Genomic DNA, 18,948 nt, shown 5'->3' with positions numbered 1-18,948 from the left:
GGGAGGGTATATATATATATACACACACATATGTTTATATATATTAAATAATACACAAATGAGTAAATGAGTCTGAGTTAAATGCGAGTATTTTTCATGTTTTCCATGTATCAAATAATTATTCAAACTGTATCAGTTTGGTTTGTGGACAAAAACAAGACATTTGACAAATAGACTCAATCAAGTACTTGCTTAATTACGATTACGAAAACAGTCAAAAGTGAAATCGGAGTTATTTAAGACCCTTAAATCAATTGAGACTATTTAAATCAAGGATTTGAGGCTTTTGGTTTTTCATTCCATGACGTATGACGTTCCTGCCAAAGCCTGTTCAGAAATCTGGCATTTCAATCCAGCGTTGCTTTAAGCCTCTTTTTGTTGATTGTTGGTATTGAACAAACAAATTTAATTTGACTGATGATGGAAAAGTGCTTCGCTGCTCGAGTGTTTACTCTGCCACAGGCTCGACAACAAAAGACAGGAAACCAAAATAAACGGGATGAAATGGCAAACAACCAGAACGATGCAGCTGCTCTGTTTCATGACACTGATGCTTTTCAAAGTGTGTGTGTGTGTGTGTGTGTGTATTGGCAACTTCAAATTCCCCCCATTCATTGTTAAAGAACGTCTTAATAAGCTCACATTTATCGCCGCCTTGTATCTCTGCTTCTTTCTAACAACTGAAAGCGTCTTCTCTCACTCACTCACCAACAACAACATCAAAACACACACACACACACACGCACACACGCACACATTCTGGCTGAGGCTTAGCGTTCACAATGGAAATGGGCGTCAGGCTAATGAACATGCCACGGCCGATTGGAAGGGGATTAATGAGCACAAAGTACACACACACACACAGAGGAGGGGAGGTCGACTAAACTGCAGGAAAAACCCATTCTCTCCGCCTGCAACAGCGTCCCAAAGGGGGAAACACGCTGTTTAACACTTAACTAATGTGTTTAGGTGCTAATAAATGACAACTCAATTAGCCACGAAGACGTAATTCCTCACATAAGGCGTGTTTTTTTTCCTTGCACACACACACACACACACACTCGGAAGTGTGTTGTTGTTCTTCTTCCCTTTCTGTGATTTATGAATCATGTGATCATCAATTATCAAATCCATAATTCACACAGTCATAATTAGCAGTGTGGACATATTTGAGATGAGGGGGAAATAATGCACCTTCATTAAAACCACGTCACGAATGTTAATTGTACGAAAACAGCAGGCAGGAATTGTGTAATTGTTTGAAAACATGGTCATTTCCATCAGGCCTCTTCAGTGTCAGAACTAAGTCAACAATTTAGCCCCGAGTCGGGGACTGAAGGGTAATTATCACTCTGGTTTTAATCAATATTTCTGCTGTTGGAGTAACTTCTCTTCAGTTAGCAGTCGCCCTGGAGTTAACATCACGCACCACCAGCACTCAGAAGCTACTTTCTCTGTGATTTAAAAACAATTCTACTATTTCACATGCATTAAAGCAGGATTTTTTTGTGGTCATATTTATAAAGTCGCTCATATTAAAATGTAGTGCAGAGGAAAGTGGTCTACTTGGCTCAAAACTAATGAGGTAAACGAACTCCTCCACCTCAAAACGCTGCATATGAATTCTTTCAATACATAAGAGAATGAATAATAACTTGGACTGGAGAGCTTTTACGCTCACAGTCAGATACAGTCACAGTTTAAAGGAGCCATGTGCCAACAGTCCTGAGCATGCATCTGCGTGTGAAATCCACCCTCAGGACGAATTAGATCAGTGGTTCTCACACTTTGTACACCAAGAACCACATAAGGAAGAACTGAATGCTCTCAAAGTACCACCAACGTTAAAATACAGTGGTGTTAATTGGCCGAGCAAAGTTACAGCTACAGACTTTTCTATAATAATTATGACTTAATTTATTTATTTTACTTTCATTTTCTACCACTCTGAGCACATACTGTACCCTGGTATATATACAGTAGAGCAGTATTTCTGATACCACGTATCACTGATGGTACATGTACCACACTTATCCGCTTAAATGTTTTTTTGCAGCCACCCCACAATAACCCTGATCCTATACGATTTATTTTTGGTTCAAATCTTGTTTCATGTTACAGCAACGTGAGTAGAGCCTTGAAATAAAAACACTAAAAACATTGCTCTTCCTGCTAATTCTAGGTTAGCTTCTAGTAGAGGATGGGTTAACACAGGTGCCAGCGAGGTGATAGAAAAAGCGTTGAATATAATACTAAATATATTTTGTACTAGTTATAAGACATTTGGTTGTAATTATGACATTATCAAATGCATTACATAAGCAAAATTGACTTATTTTGCCTCATTAATATATGATTATTGTGTATTTTTTCCCCCACTATTTCCTCTAGACCGGCCCCCCTATTGACCAGATACTCATTGGGCCCCAGGTCATTTGAGTTTTACGCCCCTGGGTTAAATGCAGATAAATAATTCCCCTTAGGGGATTAATTAAAGTGCAAAAAGGAAGGTTGAAGGACACCAGATTCAATGCCATGTGGTCACAGGAGATGTCCCTACCTACTGTATGTCTGTCCACATGCGATCAGACCAGATTGTACAGATTGGTTATAGATTGTATAACATGTGTGTGTGCAATATGGAGCTGAGTGAACTGTACTGTACACACATGTAATGTCATTATGCACAGAAGTGAGCAAATTTGCCGGGAGATTAACTGACTAGAGCAACACTGTCAGAGGAGGATCATCAAGTGACAGTGTGTGTGCTTGTGTGCGTGTGTGTGTGTGTGTGTGTGTGTGTGTGTGCTTGTGTCGCAGCGGCACAGTGATTGATGTGTGTGAACAGATTAATGAGCTGTAAATGCCAAAGTGATTAGTGATTTTCTGAGGATGAGAATGTCTCGCAGCTTATTCCACATAATTGAACAAAAATGTTCCAAACACAAGTTTAACATATTTTTCCTCACAACGACGCAATAATATACTTAATTAACGAGAAGAAGACAGCGATAATGTGTGTGGACGTCAGATATGTTAAGTATTCATACTGTATATCTGTGGATATTGAATGAATGTTTACAGCATAATAGTTTCCACTGTACAGGAGAAAAAGTACATATTTGTGCTGGTGGAGACAGGAAGTCTTTTGTTATGGTGTTATGTTTGTTTACTATAATTATGGCGTCATCTCAGAACGACTCTACAGTGATTTGGAAATTACACATATAGAATATCTTAAGTATCACCATGGAATATCTAAAAACTGACTGCTAGCCTCAAGCTGATGGTGAGGCTGGCATGAACATAGCTAGCTTTTAAAGGCCCGTCTCTTCTCCTTGGACTTTACTCGAGGATAAAAAATAGTCAACTATGTAGTTTTTATCATCATTTTAATATTCTATTATGTCACTATTTTACTGTTTTATTCCTATTTTTATTAATGTTATGCTGTATAAGTTTTATGTTGCTGTGCCTTTAAATCTTTAAGCACTTTGGTTGTTTTGTCGTAAATAAAATAAGAAGTCAAGGAGGTAGCAGCCGATTTATCCCACTGTTGATGATACGTTTTTAAGCCAATATTGTTCTGATAATCTCATGCAAGATACAGACACTGAGTGCCTTTACATGCACACTAAAAAACTGATTATTATCAGGTTTTTGTAGTTATCTGGTTATTCAAGTGCTAATGTAAACGGAATAAACTGATTTCATTATCAGTTTATTGACGTTATCGGTTTTTGAAAAACCTGTTTAACACACCTAGGTTTCTGTCAATAATCTGATTTCTTAGAGACATGTATACACCTTAAATGGTTTATTCCAGTTACCTGATTATTGCCAATAATCGTTTTTTTAGTGTGTGTGCATGTTAACACACTCAATGTGGCACAATAATAATACCATATAAACATTAGATTCTGATCACTGTAATCTCTTTCTGGGAGCTTTTTAAAGAAAATCCTCAGGGATAAAGAGGAGCGAGATGTTTGCGTGGTGTTCCGTGTAATGCGACCATGTGATGGTGTGAGATACTTGAGCTTCAGCTCAAAACACGAGTTCTATCATGTGTTTGCTGTGAACAGGAATCTCTCCTGAGCAATTAATAGATTTAAATGTTTACCAGTTTAGATTCACACGACACACACACACACACACAGAGGAGAAGGAAAGTAGGACACTGAGCCAGTGGGTATGAACCTGATAACCTCATGATGAACAGTGTGTGGTCCAGTTTCCCACTTTCTTCCTCTTTTACAGTACATCCTTTTCATTATTCCTTCACATAAAAATCATGCCAAAACTGTACAATAATTCTCCTAAATTCTATAAACTGTAGCCATTTAAAAATTGTCAATTGTCAAACCAGTGGTGGTGATTTACAAACCTGTGTATAATTGAGTACATTTGCTGAAAACCTCCCCCTGAAAGCATGACATTAATATTTGAACACTGACAACAGGAAGTCTATGGAGCTTTAACCGACTCAAGGCTGCTATAGGTCTCTCTGGTGTTAGTGTGTGTGTGTGTGTGTGTGTGTCCGTGTTCAGCCTACAGTGAATACTGATGAAATAGCCAGCGGGAGCACTAAAAGGAAATGAATTAAGTTCTAGAGAATTAATTATGTTCCATAAAATTGAACTCTGGCGCTCCTTGATTATGTTCGCCTCAAGCTGAGCGGAGGCCTGCCGGGCGCCGCATGTGATCCCCTCTGCACACGTTCGTTAACATGCCAAAGATAGACACTTGAGGGAGGGAGGGAGGGAGGAGACGAGGTAAGGAAACGGGAGACCGTTTTATAATAATTGTCATTTTCATTGTCGCAACTATCATTTTTAAATGGCAACGTGACCAAATCTAAGCCACGCCCACTGTCACAGATGGGTAACAAACCCAGGACACATGACTGAGGACGATGTTCTGTCCCAGTCCCTCTCGGGCCATGAATAATACATTATAAAAACCGAAGCTGCGGACTTTGGACATGCCTCTCCACATACACACTCTGCATCGATAAATCCGTTAATATGTGTTGAGCAGGGCTTACGTTTGCTGGAAAACTTTTGTTTGACAATACCATAACTGTCCAAGAGCAAAAATATACAGCCTAGAAGTGCAATCATGTTATGTGAGGTTGTTGAACGTCTTAACCGTCTTAAAGGTGCATTATGTAATAAATCTAAAGCAACTGGCCATAAAATCCTCCTAATGTGTCACAGAGACTCAGGAATAATGTTCATATAACAAACTGAACTCACCAACGACAACAGTTCAGCCGAAATATTTGCATTAAAAAAAATATTTTGCAGACTGCAAATCATGTGTTGCAACCGCATTCTTACATATGGTACCTTTAAGTTTTGCTGTTAAACTGGAGGTTGCAGGCTAACAACTAAACAGTGCGCAGTGTCCAACCCTCCAATACACGTATGTCCACTTATAATAAGAGCATCAATTTCATCTGCAAAGTTTTAATCTTTGCAATAATCCATAAATAAATCATTTACGCCGTCATTATCCAAGTCCACCGTCATGTGATTTATAACATATTTAATACATTTTTTCCGGGCATAGTCGCACATCATCTGCCGGCTGAGAAAACAACTGCCTTTAATTATCAAGGTGTGAATCGTCGCCGCTTCACTGCTCTCTCTCTCGTCTTCTCATTCATCTGCAGCCACTAATGAGGTTGTACCGCGGCTTCATTTTTGGAATTTTCTGAACTTTGATGAGCAGTTATTCATGATCAGCGAGCAGGTTATAAATCTGCTGTTGTACAAGTATAACAAAGAGCGACGGGAACACTGTGATGATGACGGCGTTACAAATCCATTGCATATTTCTATTATGAACTGTGCTGCTGGTTGCCTGGGAGATTTCCTGTGTCTGTGAAATAATCATTCTAATGCAGCACTTTTATTAGATTCCACAGAAAATATGCATGAGTCACTTCTGTATTGTCCTTTTCAGCTGCAGATAATGAAAGCTCCAGCCTCAGGCCGCCTGGACACTGGAGTTTTAACAATGTGCTGCAGTTTGACGTCTGCCTCTGGATCAGTGGATCTATAACCTGCACATCATCCATGTCAGACCATGTCCTTTCTGTTTCACCATCGATTCATCCGTACATACCACTGCGTTTGTGGCCGTTTGGGAGCGAGAGGAGGAAACTAATATTGACCCGTGTATGAATTTAGATTCTTGGGCACAATCAATGATTCGATTCCTGTGTGCTAATAAAATTACATTTTCTCCTAAAGACAAACAGACTCCAGACTCTTACTGGAGTGAACAGCTGCAGCAGTAAATATAGATTTGTACATGTGGAAAAGTTGAGTTAGAGCTCAGATACACTGAAAATAAAACTGCACAATTATTCACAAAATTACAAAAGTACAATGTCAAAACTGAAAGAGACACTGCAGGTATTTGATAAACAAAGACAAAATGTGAGTCAAAAGCAGCATTAGGTATAGACTTCTGGTTTTATACAGTAGTTAAACCTTCAGTTACCATGCTGTACTTCTCATTAACATTACTGAGAACGTTTGCGATATCTACAAAGTCTGGCCGATCTGTCCAGAGTGAGACCCCCGCCTTTCACCCTATGTCAGCTGAGATTGGCACAGCTAAACCCCACCCCACTAAGACCCTCATATGGAGGATAACCTGGTGGAAAATGGATGGATGGATCGCGGAAAGCAGAGAAATAGAGTTTTAATTTTGCGCCCATATACTTGTCATTAAGGTAACCCTCGGGTCCTCCATGGATTCCATGGATAACTGCCAGATATTATTATTAAATTTATTATTTAACAATTCTACAGCTATAATATCTAAATAAATCCAGGCGGCCTGGAACAAAGTCAACCAGTTTATTGATAAGTTAACGTGTCAATCACTAGTTTCAATTTTGTAAATCATGATCTCATTTTAGGGGAAAATCAGTGTGATCGACAGCTGGTATCAGGGTCTGATCAGACGCCAAAAAATCCTCAAACTCTTAATCTGTGATAAGATTAACTGGAGAGGAGAGAAAGAGACGTAGATGTTTACCTGTGTGTGTGTGTGTGTGTGTGTGTGTGTGTGTGTGTGTGTGTGTGTGTGTGTGTGTGTGTGTGTGTGTGTGTGTGTGTGTGTGTGTGTGTGTGTGTGTGTGTGTGTGTGTGTGTGTGTGTGTGTGTGTGTGTGAGTGCAGGTGATCTTCAGCTTGTGGGTGGACTGTGATTTTCAATAATGCATCAGGTTCCTCTGAAAAACAGTCATTAGCGTGTTTGTGTGTGTGTGTGTGTGTGTGTGCGCTCGTTCGCTCACCTGTGGGCGGATGACTCTCTCGATGTTCTTCAGGGCCGTGTCAGGAGAGGGGGGCGAGCAGTCTGGAGTGGGGCCCGTCGAGCAGTTGCCATGGTTACCGTGCTCCCCTTCGCTCGCCGCTGCATGGGACAAGTGACCTTGTACGGAGAAAGAGAAGGGGAAGATTTGTTCAATGCTGCATTGGTTTGACACTAAAGTACAGTGGTCACAGTTTGTTGGATGAGCGACACCTAGTGGTGAGACTGCAGAACGACTCCTCCGGGGGAACTACGGTGGCCTTTTGCAAACCAGAAAAGTGTTGAGCCTCTTTGTTTGTCAAGTAAGCTTCTGCTTCAAAATATCAAAACACACGTTCTGACTGGTTTGTCCATTTTGGCTGCCGTAGAAACTCTTAACTGACTTAACGGACACATCAAAGGCCTTTGGTTTTACATTCAACACAGCAGCAGAAGAGGCAGATTGACATCAGTGGTGGATTTAAACATACTTTTTAAAGTGTCAGAGTTATTTTGTAAGCTGCACCAGCAAAAATGAACTTAAACCGACTCCTTGTGGCAAAATCTGAGTGAAGTGAGAATAAAGAATGTTGTCGAGTGTTTTCTGTAAGCTGACAAACACAGAGAGAGAAGGGGATTGATGTCCATCTCTGGTTTTTCTTAATGTAGACACATGCAAGTGTCTAAGTCGTAGTGTCACAGCTAATTTCCCCAGTGTGTCATTGTTTAACACAGAGAGAGGGAGGGGTTAAAAACCCACAAGAAGTGAAGATGAAGAAGAAGAAGAAGAGGAGGAGGAGGAGGATGTGCTGACGTCGCCCAAATTAAGTTTCAGAGGGAGAGAGCATCTGTCTTAATCAAGCCATGGAGACACAACACGGAACAACACACCTTTCCAAAAATACTGCCATCAGAGGTTGTGACACACACACACACACTGTCAGACACCACCTGCCCACATGGATCCTTATCAGACAACACAATATCAGCCAATTATGGTGCGAGACCAAAGAGACACACACACACACAGACACACACACACACAGACACACACACACACAGACACACACACACACACTATAGAACATTAATACAGTCGCTAAATCTTCACTAACTTCCTATTCCTATTTTATTATTGTTGTTTTTTAAAGCTCTTAACAGTTTGGCACCATCTTACATCATCCTGAGCTCTGAGCTCTAACAACAGGTTGATTTTACTGTAGATTTTTGCCAAAATCTCGACTAAAAACCCTTTTCTGCAGCTGCCTCCAAATTTGGAACGATTCACACATTATTCACACAGAAATGAAATCTGCCTTCACCATTGAACATTTTAAATCACTTTTAAAAGACATACTCTTCTCCTTAGCTTTCACTTTAGGATAAAAATAGACAACCCCAGACACTTCTACCTAGATTATTACCATTTTTACCTCTGTGAAGCACTTTGGTCAAAGCCTGGTTGTTTTTAAAATGAGCTCTAAAAATAAAGATGAAAAAAAAACTTAAACCCTTAAAAAAAGCCCCTTAAAGTCGTGAGGATCAGCCAAAAAATGTCCACACAGCGATCGGTTAGGATCAAAATTTGTCCTCACACTCACAAACAGAGAAAAACACTCTGTCTATATCTACGTTAAACACCAACAATGTCCTTACAATGATATTCCTGAGCCAAAAGTCCTCACAAGCATGGAAAGACAAGGACACCCATGCAGTGTCTCTATAGGACACTGAAATGACCTTAACCACAACCAGTTAATGCCTTGGCCCCAGTCTTAACCTCACCACGAATCAGATCTTAGCCCTAAAGTTCATCAGAAATGAGCTCCTGCCTCATTAGGACCAGGTCTTGGTCTCTATGAGGACTCCTGATCCTGCCAAAAGTCAGAGTTTACACCAGAAAATGTCCTTAAGTGGTAAAATAATCCAAGAACACAAGTAAAAATAAATCACTTCCCTAAATGAAATAAAATAAAGTGAAAATGAAACAATGGAATAACAACAATGCTCCCCTCCATTTAATATTTGAATGTGCGACTTTTCACAACTCCCACAATTCCTCTTCACATGTTCACAAAGAGCTAAAGCACACAGAGAAGAAAGTGCTGCAGACATCTCTACATTATTATTAAAGTGAGAATGAGGAGTTTCAATCATGAAACGTCCACTAAAAGAAGAAAATTGGAGCCGGAGAGCAAAGAAAAGGAATTGTGTCTTCCTTTTTTCCTGTTTTTCTTTGCTGGGAGTAAAAAGTGAACTTTGATTCATCTTCCTCTTGATCTTAAATTCTTCACTTCCAGGATGGTGATTTGTTTTTTTGTGCTGAGGTTCAAAGGCTGTGACATCAATAACCGAGGACACGTGGGGGTTAATGGATGTGATTAAAATCACCGCCGTCCAATTTAAAAGTATCCGAAACACTCCGCGCTGCACAAAGAGCCGACGCGACACCTTTAATGACCTTTTCTGATCGTCTGCTCGTTTGTTCCTGGACGATCGTTACGTTCCAAATAAGACGAGAAGAAGATTAAGAGGTTAAGAGATTAAGGGTTCTAAGAAACGTCACAAAACATCACTTTAAGGACCGAACAGGCCAAACTAAGCCCCGCCCAGAATAAACCCGGGTATAGTTTGGCCTCAGAAGATCTGGAGGGAGCGCAATTATCGATGATTTAATTTAAACTTCAACAGTGTTTGTGCAGATGTAGAGATGACAATAAATAAAAAACACACATTATACACACACAATAAAAGGAAATAACGCTAGGAAATAAATGGGTGATTAAAACGTGGGCATAAATAGACGAGATGAAAAATGAGAGGAACAGACGAGCGACGAGAGAGAGAGAGAGAGAGAGAGAGAGAGAGAGAGAGAGAGAGAGAGAGAGAGTCAGCGTAACAAAGGGATATTTATAGAGATAGAGATAGAGGTTTTTGTTGTGTTGAGTAAATAAGACTGTCAACGACGAGGCTTTGATGATGGATGTGAGACGTGTGTGTGTGTGTGTGTTGTCAAGCAAACCTCATTTTGGGCTGGTCCAGATAACTTTAATGGACATTTTGGAGGATTAAGGTTTTAGGGTTAAGGTAAGGATAAGAGTAATTAAGGGCATTTAGTGGGGGAAGGCATTTGTCGTGATATTTAAGGTAAGGGTAAGGGATTTAGTCATTCTAGTTAAGGTAAGGGATTTAGTCGTTCTAGTTAAGGTAAGGGTAAGGGATTTAGTCATTCTAGTTAAGGTAAGGGATTTAGTCGTTCTAGTTAAGGTAAGGGTAAGGGATTTAGTCATTCTAGTTAAGGTAAGGAATTTAGTCGTTCTAGTTAAGGTAAGGGATTTAGTCGTTCTAGTTAAGGTAAGGGTAAGGGATTTAGTCATTCTAGTTAAGGTAAGGGTAAAGGATTTAGTCGTGATAGTTAAGGTTAGGGACTAGGGAGTGCATTATGTCTATAAATGTTCACACAAAGAATGCAAGAATGTGTGTGTGTGTGTGTGTGTGTGTGTGTGTGTGATTTTGCGCATACCGTTGTATCTACAGTGAACAAACATCTGTACATTCATCTGTGTGTAAGAACCAAAGGGAAACGTGCACCACTGTTTACATCCATGTGATGTCAAGAAGGTGAACATAATGCATGTTTGTATGTGTTTATATGTGTTTTTGTGTTGATATGACGCATGTCAGAGCCTGTGTGTGTGTGTGTGTGTGTCAGGCTGTTACTGCAGACATGCAGCGTTGTGTACAGGAGGAGCAGGAAGTGTGTTTGAGTGAATAAAAAAAAAAGAAAATCTGCCGTCCTTCCACCTAACAAGACAAAAACTGTCAGTGTGAGACGTGAGGCCGTCAGTTCTGCCTTCACGCCACGCTGACAAAAGATTCCCATCTGTTTACTGTATCTGTGTGTGAGTGTGTGCGTGTGTGAGAGTATTGAAGACATTCTGAAGGTAGATCTCACTGATCCAGTTCATTCTTGTTTAGACGAGCTCACGCTGATCAATCTAGATTTTCATACGACCCCCAAAACACAAACATGAATGATGAAAGTAGTATGAGGCTGACAAAGTATAAATACACCACTGATATACCGCGTATATAGACCCTTTTAAAAAGAGGCTTCGGGTAATCTCAACCTTTTAAACTCCAGAGGTGTCTACATTCATACCTGGGTCAAAATTAGAGTTAAAATAAAGTAAAAGTATAATATCCACAGAGAAACAAACACTTGGAAGTGTGTACTTTACTGTACTTTGCTGTTGCACACGTCCACAGCAGTTTGTTTACCAGCTGAAGACGAGAGTGTGTGTGTGTGTTTATCTCTGGGGGAGTTGGTCCGATAGCAGCAGAGATGAATTTTTTTGCTCAAACTCGACTCCACTGCGCTCACGCTCGGGCTGCTGTCAGGCGCCGAGATCCCGTGGATCAAATCCACTGAGGTACGACGACTGATTATTACGACACACGATCAATTTCCACTACTGCAAATGTGTTTTTACAAGGAAAATCTGGAAATAGTGCTCTGTGGAGCGATAAATAAATTAGGATTTTATGGATAAGATTTCTGCAAACACTTCTACTAACTAAAACCCAAAAGATTAAGGTTAGGACAGTTCAGGGTTTTTATGACTTCTAATAAAAACATGATACAAAACAAGAAGGGCCAAAAAAATTTTTATCTCTCTATTAAACTGCTTTTCAGCCAGAAACTGCAGTTTGGAAACTCCTCACTTTCTTGCACCAAAGCCCATACAAAAAAACAGCAATTTTAGCTCACGAGGACTGAGGGCTTGCCAGTCTACTGATGCTTTAAGTGTGTGTCATGAAGGTAAATCTGAATAAAAGTATTAAAACCTAAAAGTCACAAGAAAACAAATGTGAACATACGGATATAAGAAAAAGTGGTTTAACACTTCTCGTTTGCCGTGCTGTAAAATCAGCAATTTTCTCCATGGGGTTTGGTGCGAGGAGAGAGAATTCGGTCAAACATGGAAACTGGCAGATTTAATGGTCTCATATTATTTAAAATCAACTTTTTAATAATATAAATCCTTATATTTGGGACTCCTATCACACAATGCACTAAATTCCTGGAAGTCTCAAGGAGCTCCGCTTTGTCCGTAAAACATGAGAGAGTGCTGGCGAGGGCAACAGTATCTGGAAACCGGAAGTCTGCGAAAAGTTCTATTCTTGGCTCCACAGTGCAGCACAGAGTTCTACACAAACTTCCTATCTGCCCAGTGGATACATGTTATATAAGATGGCAATGTGATGATGATCACTTTTCCAAATGCTAACTGCTGTTAGCTCCCAGTAGCCTCTGTGGCTGATGTCATTTCCTGTCCCTGTACGTGAACAGGTGAGGGTCTAAACAACAACTCAAATCTGTCAAACTCTCTCACATTTCACCGTCACTTCTAACCAGATTTTGCTCCCAGTCTTTACACAAGAGGAATAAATGAGAAGAATTTGACAGACGTGAAATGTATCTGCAGCCGAGTGTTGCAGCAGAAATGGACCCCCCCCCCCCCCCCTCACACACTACAATGTATAATCCTGGAGTTAAAGTGCAGAATGACTCCCGCGGGACTCTCGGCTTTGCAGGATTATGCACACACGTCTGTGCTTTACATCACAAAGGAAGAGAATTCCATTTATTCACTGTCATGTCAGAGGAGAGGGCATGTTAATGTGGTGCAGTCAGCGCTGTGTACAACATTCCCATGTGGTCTTTTCCTGGGACGAGGTCTCTAATCTAACAGAGAATCACGGGAAACAGCTGAAGGAAGACGAGCGGGAACGAAAATGAAAGTGAAATGAAGAAGAAGCTCGAAGCAAAGACACGAGCGGCGACTGCAGCAGCCACACAAGCAGCACACCATAAAATAATATAATTCCCACACGTTCAAATTAATATTCCGCAGCTTATTTAACCAATTTAACGCCCATGTCTTGAGATAATTTCAATTTGCCAGCGTGTGGAATGTGTTATTGACTATTATCGATCGGTTTCTGCATCATGAAAGCAGCAGGAGACATGTTTTAAAACCTCAACAGGACCCACGTGACGTGATGGAAGTGTGGTCTTTCAGTGCAGGTCGGATAACAACGAAGCACTGAATCGTTAGCTCATTAAAGTTCACATTTAATTGAGTCGTTAGATGGGGTTCATCACAGGGCGTGAAGCTACGAGAGCAGATAGAAAAACACCTGCAGTGCTGCTGTCAGGACCATTTTAAATCAGTATCAGTCAAACACCGGACACATGTCAACTCCTTTATGATCCAAAACCCTATAAACACATTAATATAGAATTATTATCATTTAGGGATGCAAACAAATATTAATTATTTTTTATTTTATTTTTTTTACATTAATAGATAAATATTTGATTGTTGGGAGGGAGACGTCGGTCCGTATCAAAAGCAGTGCTTTTATTTTGAAATTATTTCATGAAATTTGAAATTTTATTATAGTTCCCACATATTGTGATTTTAAATTTTTTTATCTAGAACGACTCCCCCCCTCCCCCCCGACCAGACAAATAACAAATGCTTATAGTACGGTAATTATTCTGTAATATTATATTCGTCATGTAAATTTGTGGCTTTTTGTGGCAGTAAGGAGATCATATTCCAGTGATAGCTTGTGATCAAATAATCAAAATTCCTCTATTTTATGTCCTACACACATATTTTACCAAGCTATTTCTACATGATTTACATGGAAATATGATGTTATTACCATAATAATCACAACTCGAACTTGACTTGACATCCTACTGTAGAAAATCTAACATGAAGCCACAGGAGGGGTTTTAAGACTGATTTATGGAGAAAGAAGAGGGTGTTTTTTTTTTTCCTGTGTGCTTTTCCTCTTTTTCTCTCATCTCACTTCCTCTTTTTTATTCCACATGACAGAACACTGACTCACAGCCGTGTGCAATTAGCCAGACTTTGACTGTGACTGGTCTCAGAAGCAGGAATCCAGGATTTTCCCCCTCCTGCAGCGTCACAGGCTTAAGATGTTCACGTGGACGGTTTAGTTTAGTTCAGCCTGAGACGACCTCTTCCTCATCCTCCTCCTCCTCCAAATGTGAATGTGCGTCGTTTTCAGCATCGCACTCATCTTCATTACTGTCAATCTATGGACAATTATCCTACCACCGCCGCTGTGCCCGCCTGTGAGAGGCATCATCGCGCATTTTAATGCATTTTTTTCCACAAAATGACATGGAAATGTATGGGAGTCCCTCCTCACTTGCTATCCGTTTACGCCTCTACCTCTCCATCATTTGGCCAGGTAACGGCGTTCAGAGAGAACACAACACAACACCCACGCTCTTCACCGACGTCAGCAGAGCAATTTTCAAAACGCCACTTTGACACAGAGCAGCTAAAGTCTCATTTCACTCACACACAGAGAGAACATGCCTCTGCTGTGGCCTCACTGCACCTCTGCTCAGGGAGGGAGGGAGGAGCCCGGGTGTCACTAGCACGGCAGTTCCCATGGCAACCTCCAGGTGACTCACTAGCCGAGGTGATGCAGTTGCTGTGACAACCTGCAGTGTGTGTGTAGAGTCGCTCGAGGGGGGAAACAGAGAGAGAGAGAGAGAGAGAGAGAACACAACTGTGGGTGTTTGTTGTCGTGGGAGTGGAAGCATTAAAAAAAAAAAAAAAAAAATACTGCAGACCAAACAAGTGATGAGCAAACAGAAGAGAGAGAGTGTGAGGCTGCAGGACCGGCTCGATCCAACAACACAGATTCTGGAGATACTGTGACAGCCGCTGACAATGTTTACTCAATTGTAAAAAAAAAAAGAAAGTAAGAAAAGGATTTACAGTATCCCAGGAAGAAAGGAAAATGAAATGCTTCATCTTCTCTGTCAATAAGAAGATCATTATTTCACTTTATATTTTCAAATCTCCCTTCTTTTGTATCTGCACTGAAATAAAAACGAGACAAACACTAACAAACGCGCTCTGCTGTCAATAACAGGTCGTAAACCTGCTGCACTCTTTAGCTCTTTAACTCTCTTTCTTTACAAATGCATCGTCTTGATTGGTTTTAGAGTTACATCACAGAGACAGTTGAGGCGCTCAGGCCTTCATCACCTCCTCAGTGAGTGCTCAGCTCCACTCTGCTCCTTCATCCTTCCTGAAACACGTTGCCGCACGAGCTAAAGACGTCCAGTTTAGATACTTAACCAATACAGTACATTTAAGTTTAACCATTTAACATCACAACCTGTTTGTCCTTACGCCACTATAACACCAGGTTTATTCATGCATGAGCGTTACATTTATACACATGAATGTTCATCACTTTAATCAGGATTCTAGCCAGGATGTTATATATATAATACACTTTAAAGTTACATTTTCATAAGCAGCTATTATCATAAATTAAGTTATATAATTGAAGTAATTACCTGACCGTGCTCGTCTTACATGGAACGAGTACTTGCAGTGGCAACAAGAAATATTATTTCCTGATTGGCTGATGGGTCGCTAATTCATGACAGCTGTATGAAATTAACTATATGATGAGTAATCTGCCTTCTCATCATCGATTCACGGACGACTCATTTATATGCGGTAAATTTTTATCACTTCTCAGCGTGAGAAATGTCATGATTGGCGTGAAATATGATGCGATACTACGCGTGCGTCATCTACGCGGAAACGCAAGGCTGATTTTCCCACTCAGAGGGACGCGTTTTCAAAAATCCATTATTTTTATACAGGTAAAAGAAACAAGGGAGGTGCTATTATGTCTGTTTGTGGGTTGTCTCTGAGTTTAAATATCTTGTGTCAAGGTCTTTAGTGAAGCTCACACACCACACGCCAAGATACAAAAGTATAAAGATGACCTATGAAGAAGATAATATGGTGTAAAAACAACGTTCCCCTTATATACACATGAATGTATGACCAAATAATAAAATTGGTCACCATATGACGTTACTAGAGTGACAATATGTCGACGATCACGGTTTATTGCGTTATAAAAAGGTGATAGAAGAAAGTGTGTGGACAGAACGACCACATGTGACCCAGATGTAAAAATCCCTCAGCATCACTTTCTCACCAGGACTCAGGAGTCCCTTGACTGTTGTTCACTTCATATGCAGGAGGGGGAGTAGATGATAGATGTCTTACATTTGTAGATGATATATGTGGAAAAAGAACAGTGTTGATTCTTAAAAATAGAAAATATAGATAAAAAAACCTATAAACCTATAAAAACCTCTTCTAAACTCTTCTCCCTAAAGAAATAAACACGGTCCAAATGGTGCGACATGATTTCCGCAACAACAAGAACGTGTATCACTTTCACCCACACTTTCCACACCGTTGTTTCCACTGCTGCTCGTGTTCCTGCTGAACACACAATATGTTGGTCTTGGCATTCAGGTGATTAGAGTGTTACGCTCAAGTCGTGTGACGGTTAGAACAGTGGCCCGCTGATGTGGACTCACTCTTCTTTGTAAACACAGTGATAGCTGATATTAACCAAACCCATCATGCAACACTCAGACGCTGGAAGTTTATATACTGTCGTTCAAAAGTTTGGGGTCACTTAGAAATGTCCATATTTTTTAAGAAAAATCACTTTTCTTAAGTGAATATAACATTAAATGAATCATAAATACACTCTATACATTGTTAATGTGGTAAACGACTATTTTAGCTGCAAACGTCTGGTTCTTAATGGAATATGTACATAGGTGTATAGAGGCCCATTTCCAGTGTCCTGATGGTACATTGTGTTTGCTAATCACGTTAGAATAAAAACGATTTTTTTTCAAATTTTGTCAATGTCTTGACTATATTTTCTATTCATTTTGCAACTCTTTTGATGAAACAAGTGTGAATTTTAATGGAAAACACAAAAAAATTGTCTAGGTGACCCCAAACTTTTGAACGGTAGTGTAACACCTGAAGACGGTGGACAGTTCAGTAAAATATCCAGTGTAGAATCTTTTTGTCCTACCGTTGCGGGAACTGCTGTTGAAGCGGTAGTTGATGTCGAGCGAGCAGGGTTTGCGCGTGACGGCGGTCGTCACAGACTCGTACGGGTTGTCCTCGTCCTCGGGAAGGAAAACGTCCAGCGACGGCGACGTGACGATTTCTCCCGAAAGCTTCGAGTCCTGGAAGACGAGGGGGGGAGAAAAACGGTTTAGTCTAAACAGACGAATGTCACTAAAACTACTTTGTTAATAACAATAAACACGCTTTTCTTAAATAAATGACACCATTAACGCACTAAAAGGTTTGGAATGGTGTATTTCAGACGCTGTAAAAGTGCACTTGTGTCTTTAAAATGGATTTAAAAGAGAATAGTGTTAATTATAAAGGAAAGTGGGGAGAGAAAAAAGGAGAAACACCGACACTTAAAGTGCCACAGTGTTAAACCTTGTGTCCCCTTCACCTGCCGTGAATAATAAAGAAACACAAACATCACCTCATCAAACTTTCAGCTCAGTTCCAAGTGCAGTCACCTTCACGCGGTTCAATTATCGTGAAAGATTAGGTGAAAACGTGCAAAAATCAATCAGTGAAAATAAAAGGCTTTTATAATTGCTCTTTCTTTCTTTCTCTTCTTTCAGTGGTGGAGAAGTTATCGTAGCATCTCTCACTGGTCCATTCAGGTTTGACTCTCTGTGATTAGTGGGATTAGTTTACTTTCACTGGATAGAAGAAGAAGAAATATTGATTTAAATGGATTGTTCAGGGTTGTTTTTTGTTTTTTAAGGTGCATGTGGATCAATGCACCAAAGTCCAAAAAGAAAATCGTTTTTTTTTTTAAGCTCACAGGTCCAAAGGAACTGATGCTGCCAAAAATAAGAACTTACTCAAGGAGACAGCAGTAGATCCTGTGTGCATTCACTGTAATAACACCAAAACTAACAAAATAACAAAAACTAAAACTGAAAAAAACAAATAACTAACTGAATTGTGTGTTTACAAAACTAACTGAAATTGTAGTAAATATGTGCTTAGTTTGTAAAACATACAGAAGCCTTTTAGGTTCATATGAAGTGTATTTGTTTGTTTTATAATATAAGAATTTGTGTATTATCATTGCAACAATTTTAGGGTTAAAATGGCATCTTTTGTTGGGTTTTTAATGACAATATTTATTATGACCTTTTTGAATCCTGCACTTGGCAAATACTGCTAAAAATAAAACTAATAAAAACTAAAATAAAACTAAGCATTTACAAAAAACGAAAGCTAGCAAACCCGCACTAAAAACTAATTAAAACAAAACAATCTTTAGTTTCTAGATGAAAAAGTCTGTCTACCTGCGAGAAGCTGCACAAAAAAGCTGCCCAAATATCCTGAAGGCATCACAGACTTCAGCAGGTGTAGATTTTTATTAAATGAGCCTTTTGTAAAGTGGCTCAAAGCTGTTTTTTCCCCCTGTAATAACTGCTGGAGGCCACGTTATCCGTGAGAGAGAAGGTCCAACTTCCAGATGAATCCCATAGAAATGACAATGCTCACTGGCCTGATGAGGTTAATGTTCTTAAGCCACGTCCAGACCGACCATTTTCTCACTCCGTCTCCGTGTGGACGGAACAGCTCTCCGGCAAAAAAAAGTATGGCCCCTTAGTAAAAATAATAATACATTATCG

At 39.9% G+C, this 18,948-nt stretch overlaps 1 protein-coding gene across 3 annotated transcripts in view; it reads right to left on the bottom strand.

The window, feature by feature from the left end:
* Positions 1-18,948, bottom strand: part of anks1b (ankyrin repeat and sterile alpha motif domain containing 1B) — a 180,917-nt gene that overhangs the window by 76,519 nt on the left and 85,450 nt on the right. For all 3 annotated transcript variants that reach the window (XM_083906997.1, XM_083906998.1, XM_083906999.1), the window contains exons 11-12: positions 17,301-17,457; positions 7,315-7,451 (exon numbers count right to left, since the gene is read on the bottom strand). In XM_083906997.1, the coding sequence (XP_083763123.1) occupies positions 7,315-7,451; positions 17,301-17,457 (294 nt within the window). The remainder of the gene's footprint in view (positions 1-7,314; positions 7,452-17,300; positions 17,458-18,948) is intronic.

Source organism: Microchirus variegatus (assembly GCF_963457635.1).
Source record: "Microchirus variegatus genome assembly, chromosome: 20".
Classification (NCBI taxonomy): Eukaryota; Metazoa; Chordata; class Actinopteri; order Pleuronectiformes; family Soleidae; genus Microchirus; species Microchirus variegatus.
Note: the sequence above shows the minus strand (reverse complement) of the source record. Positions and strands in the feature narration are given on the sequence as shown.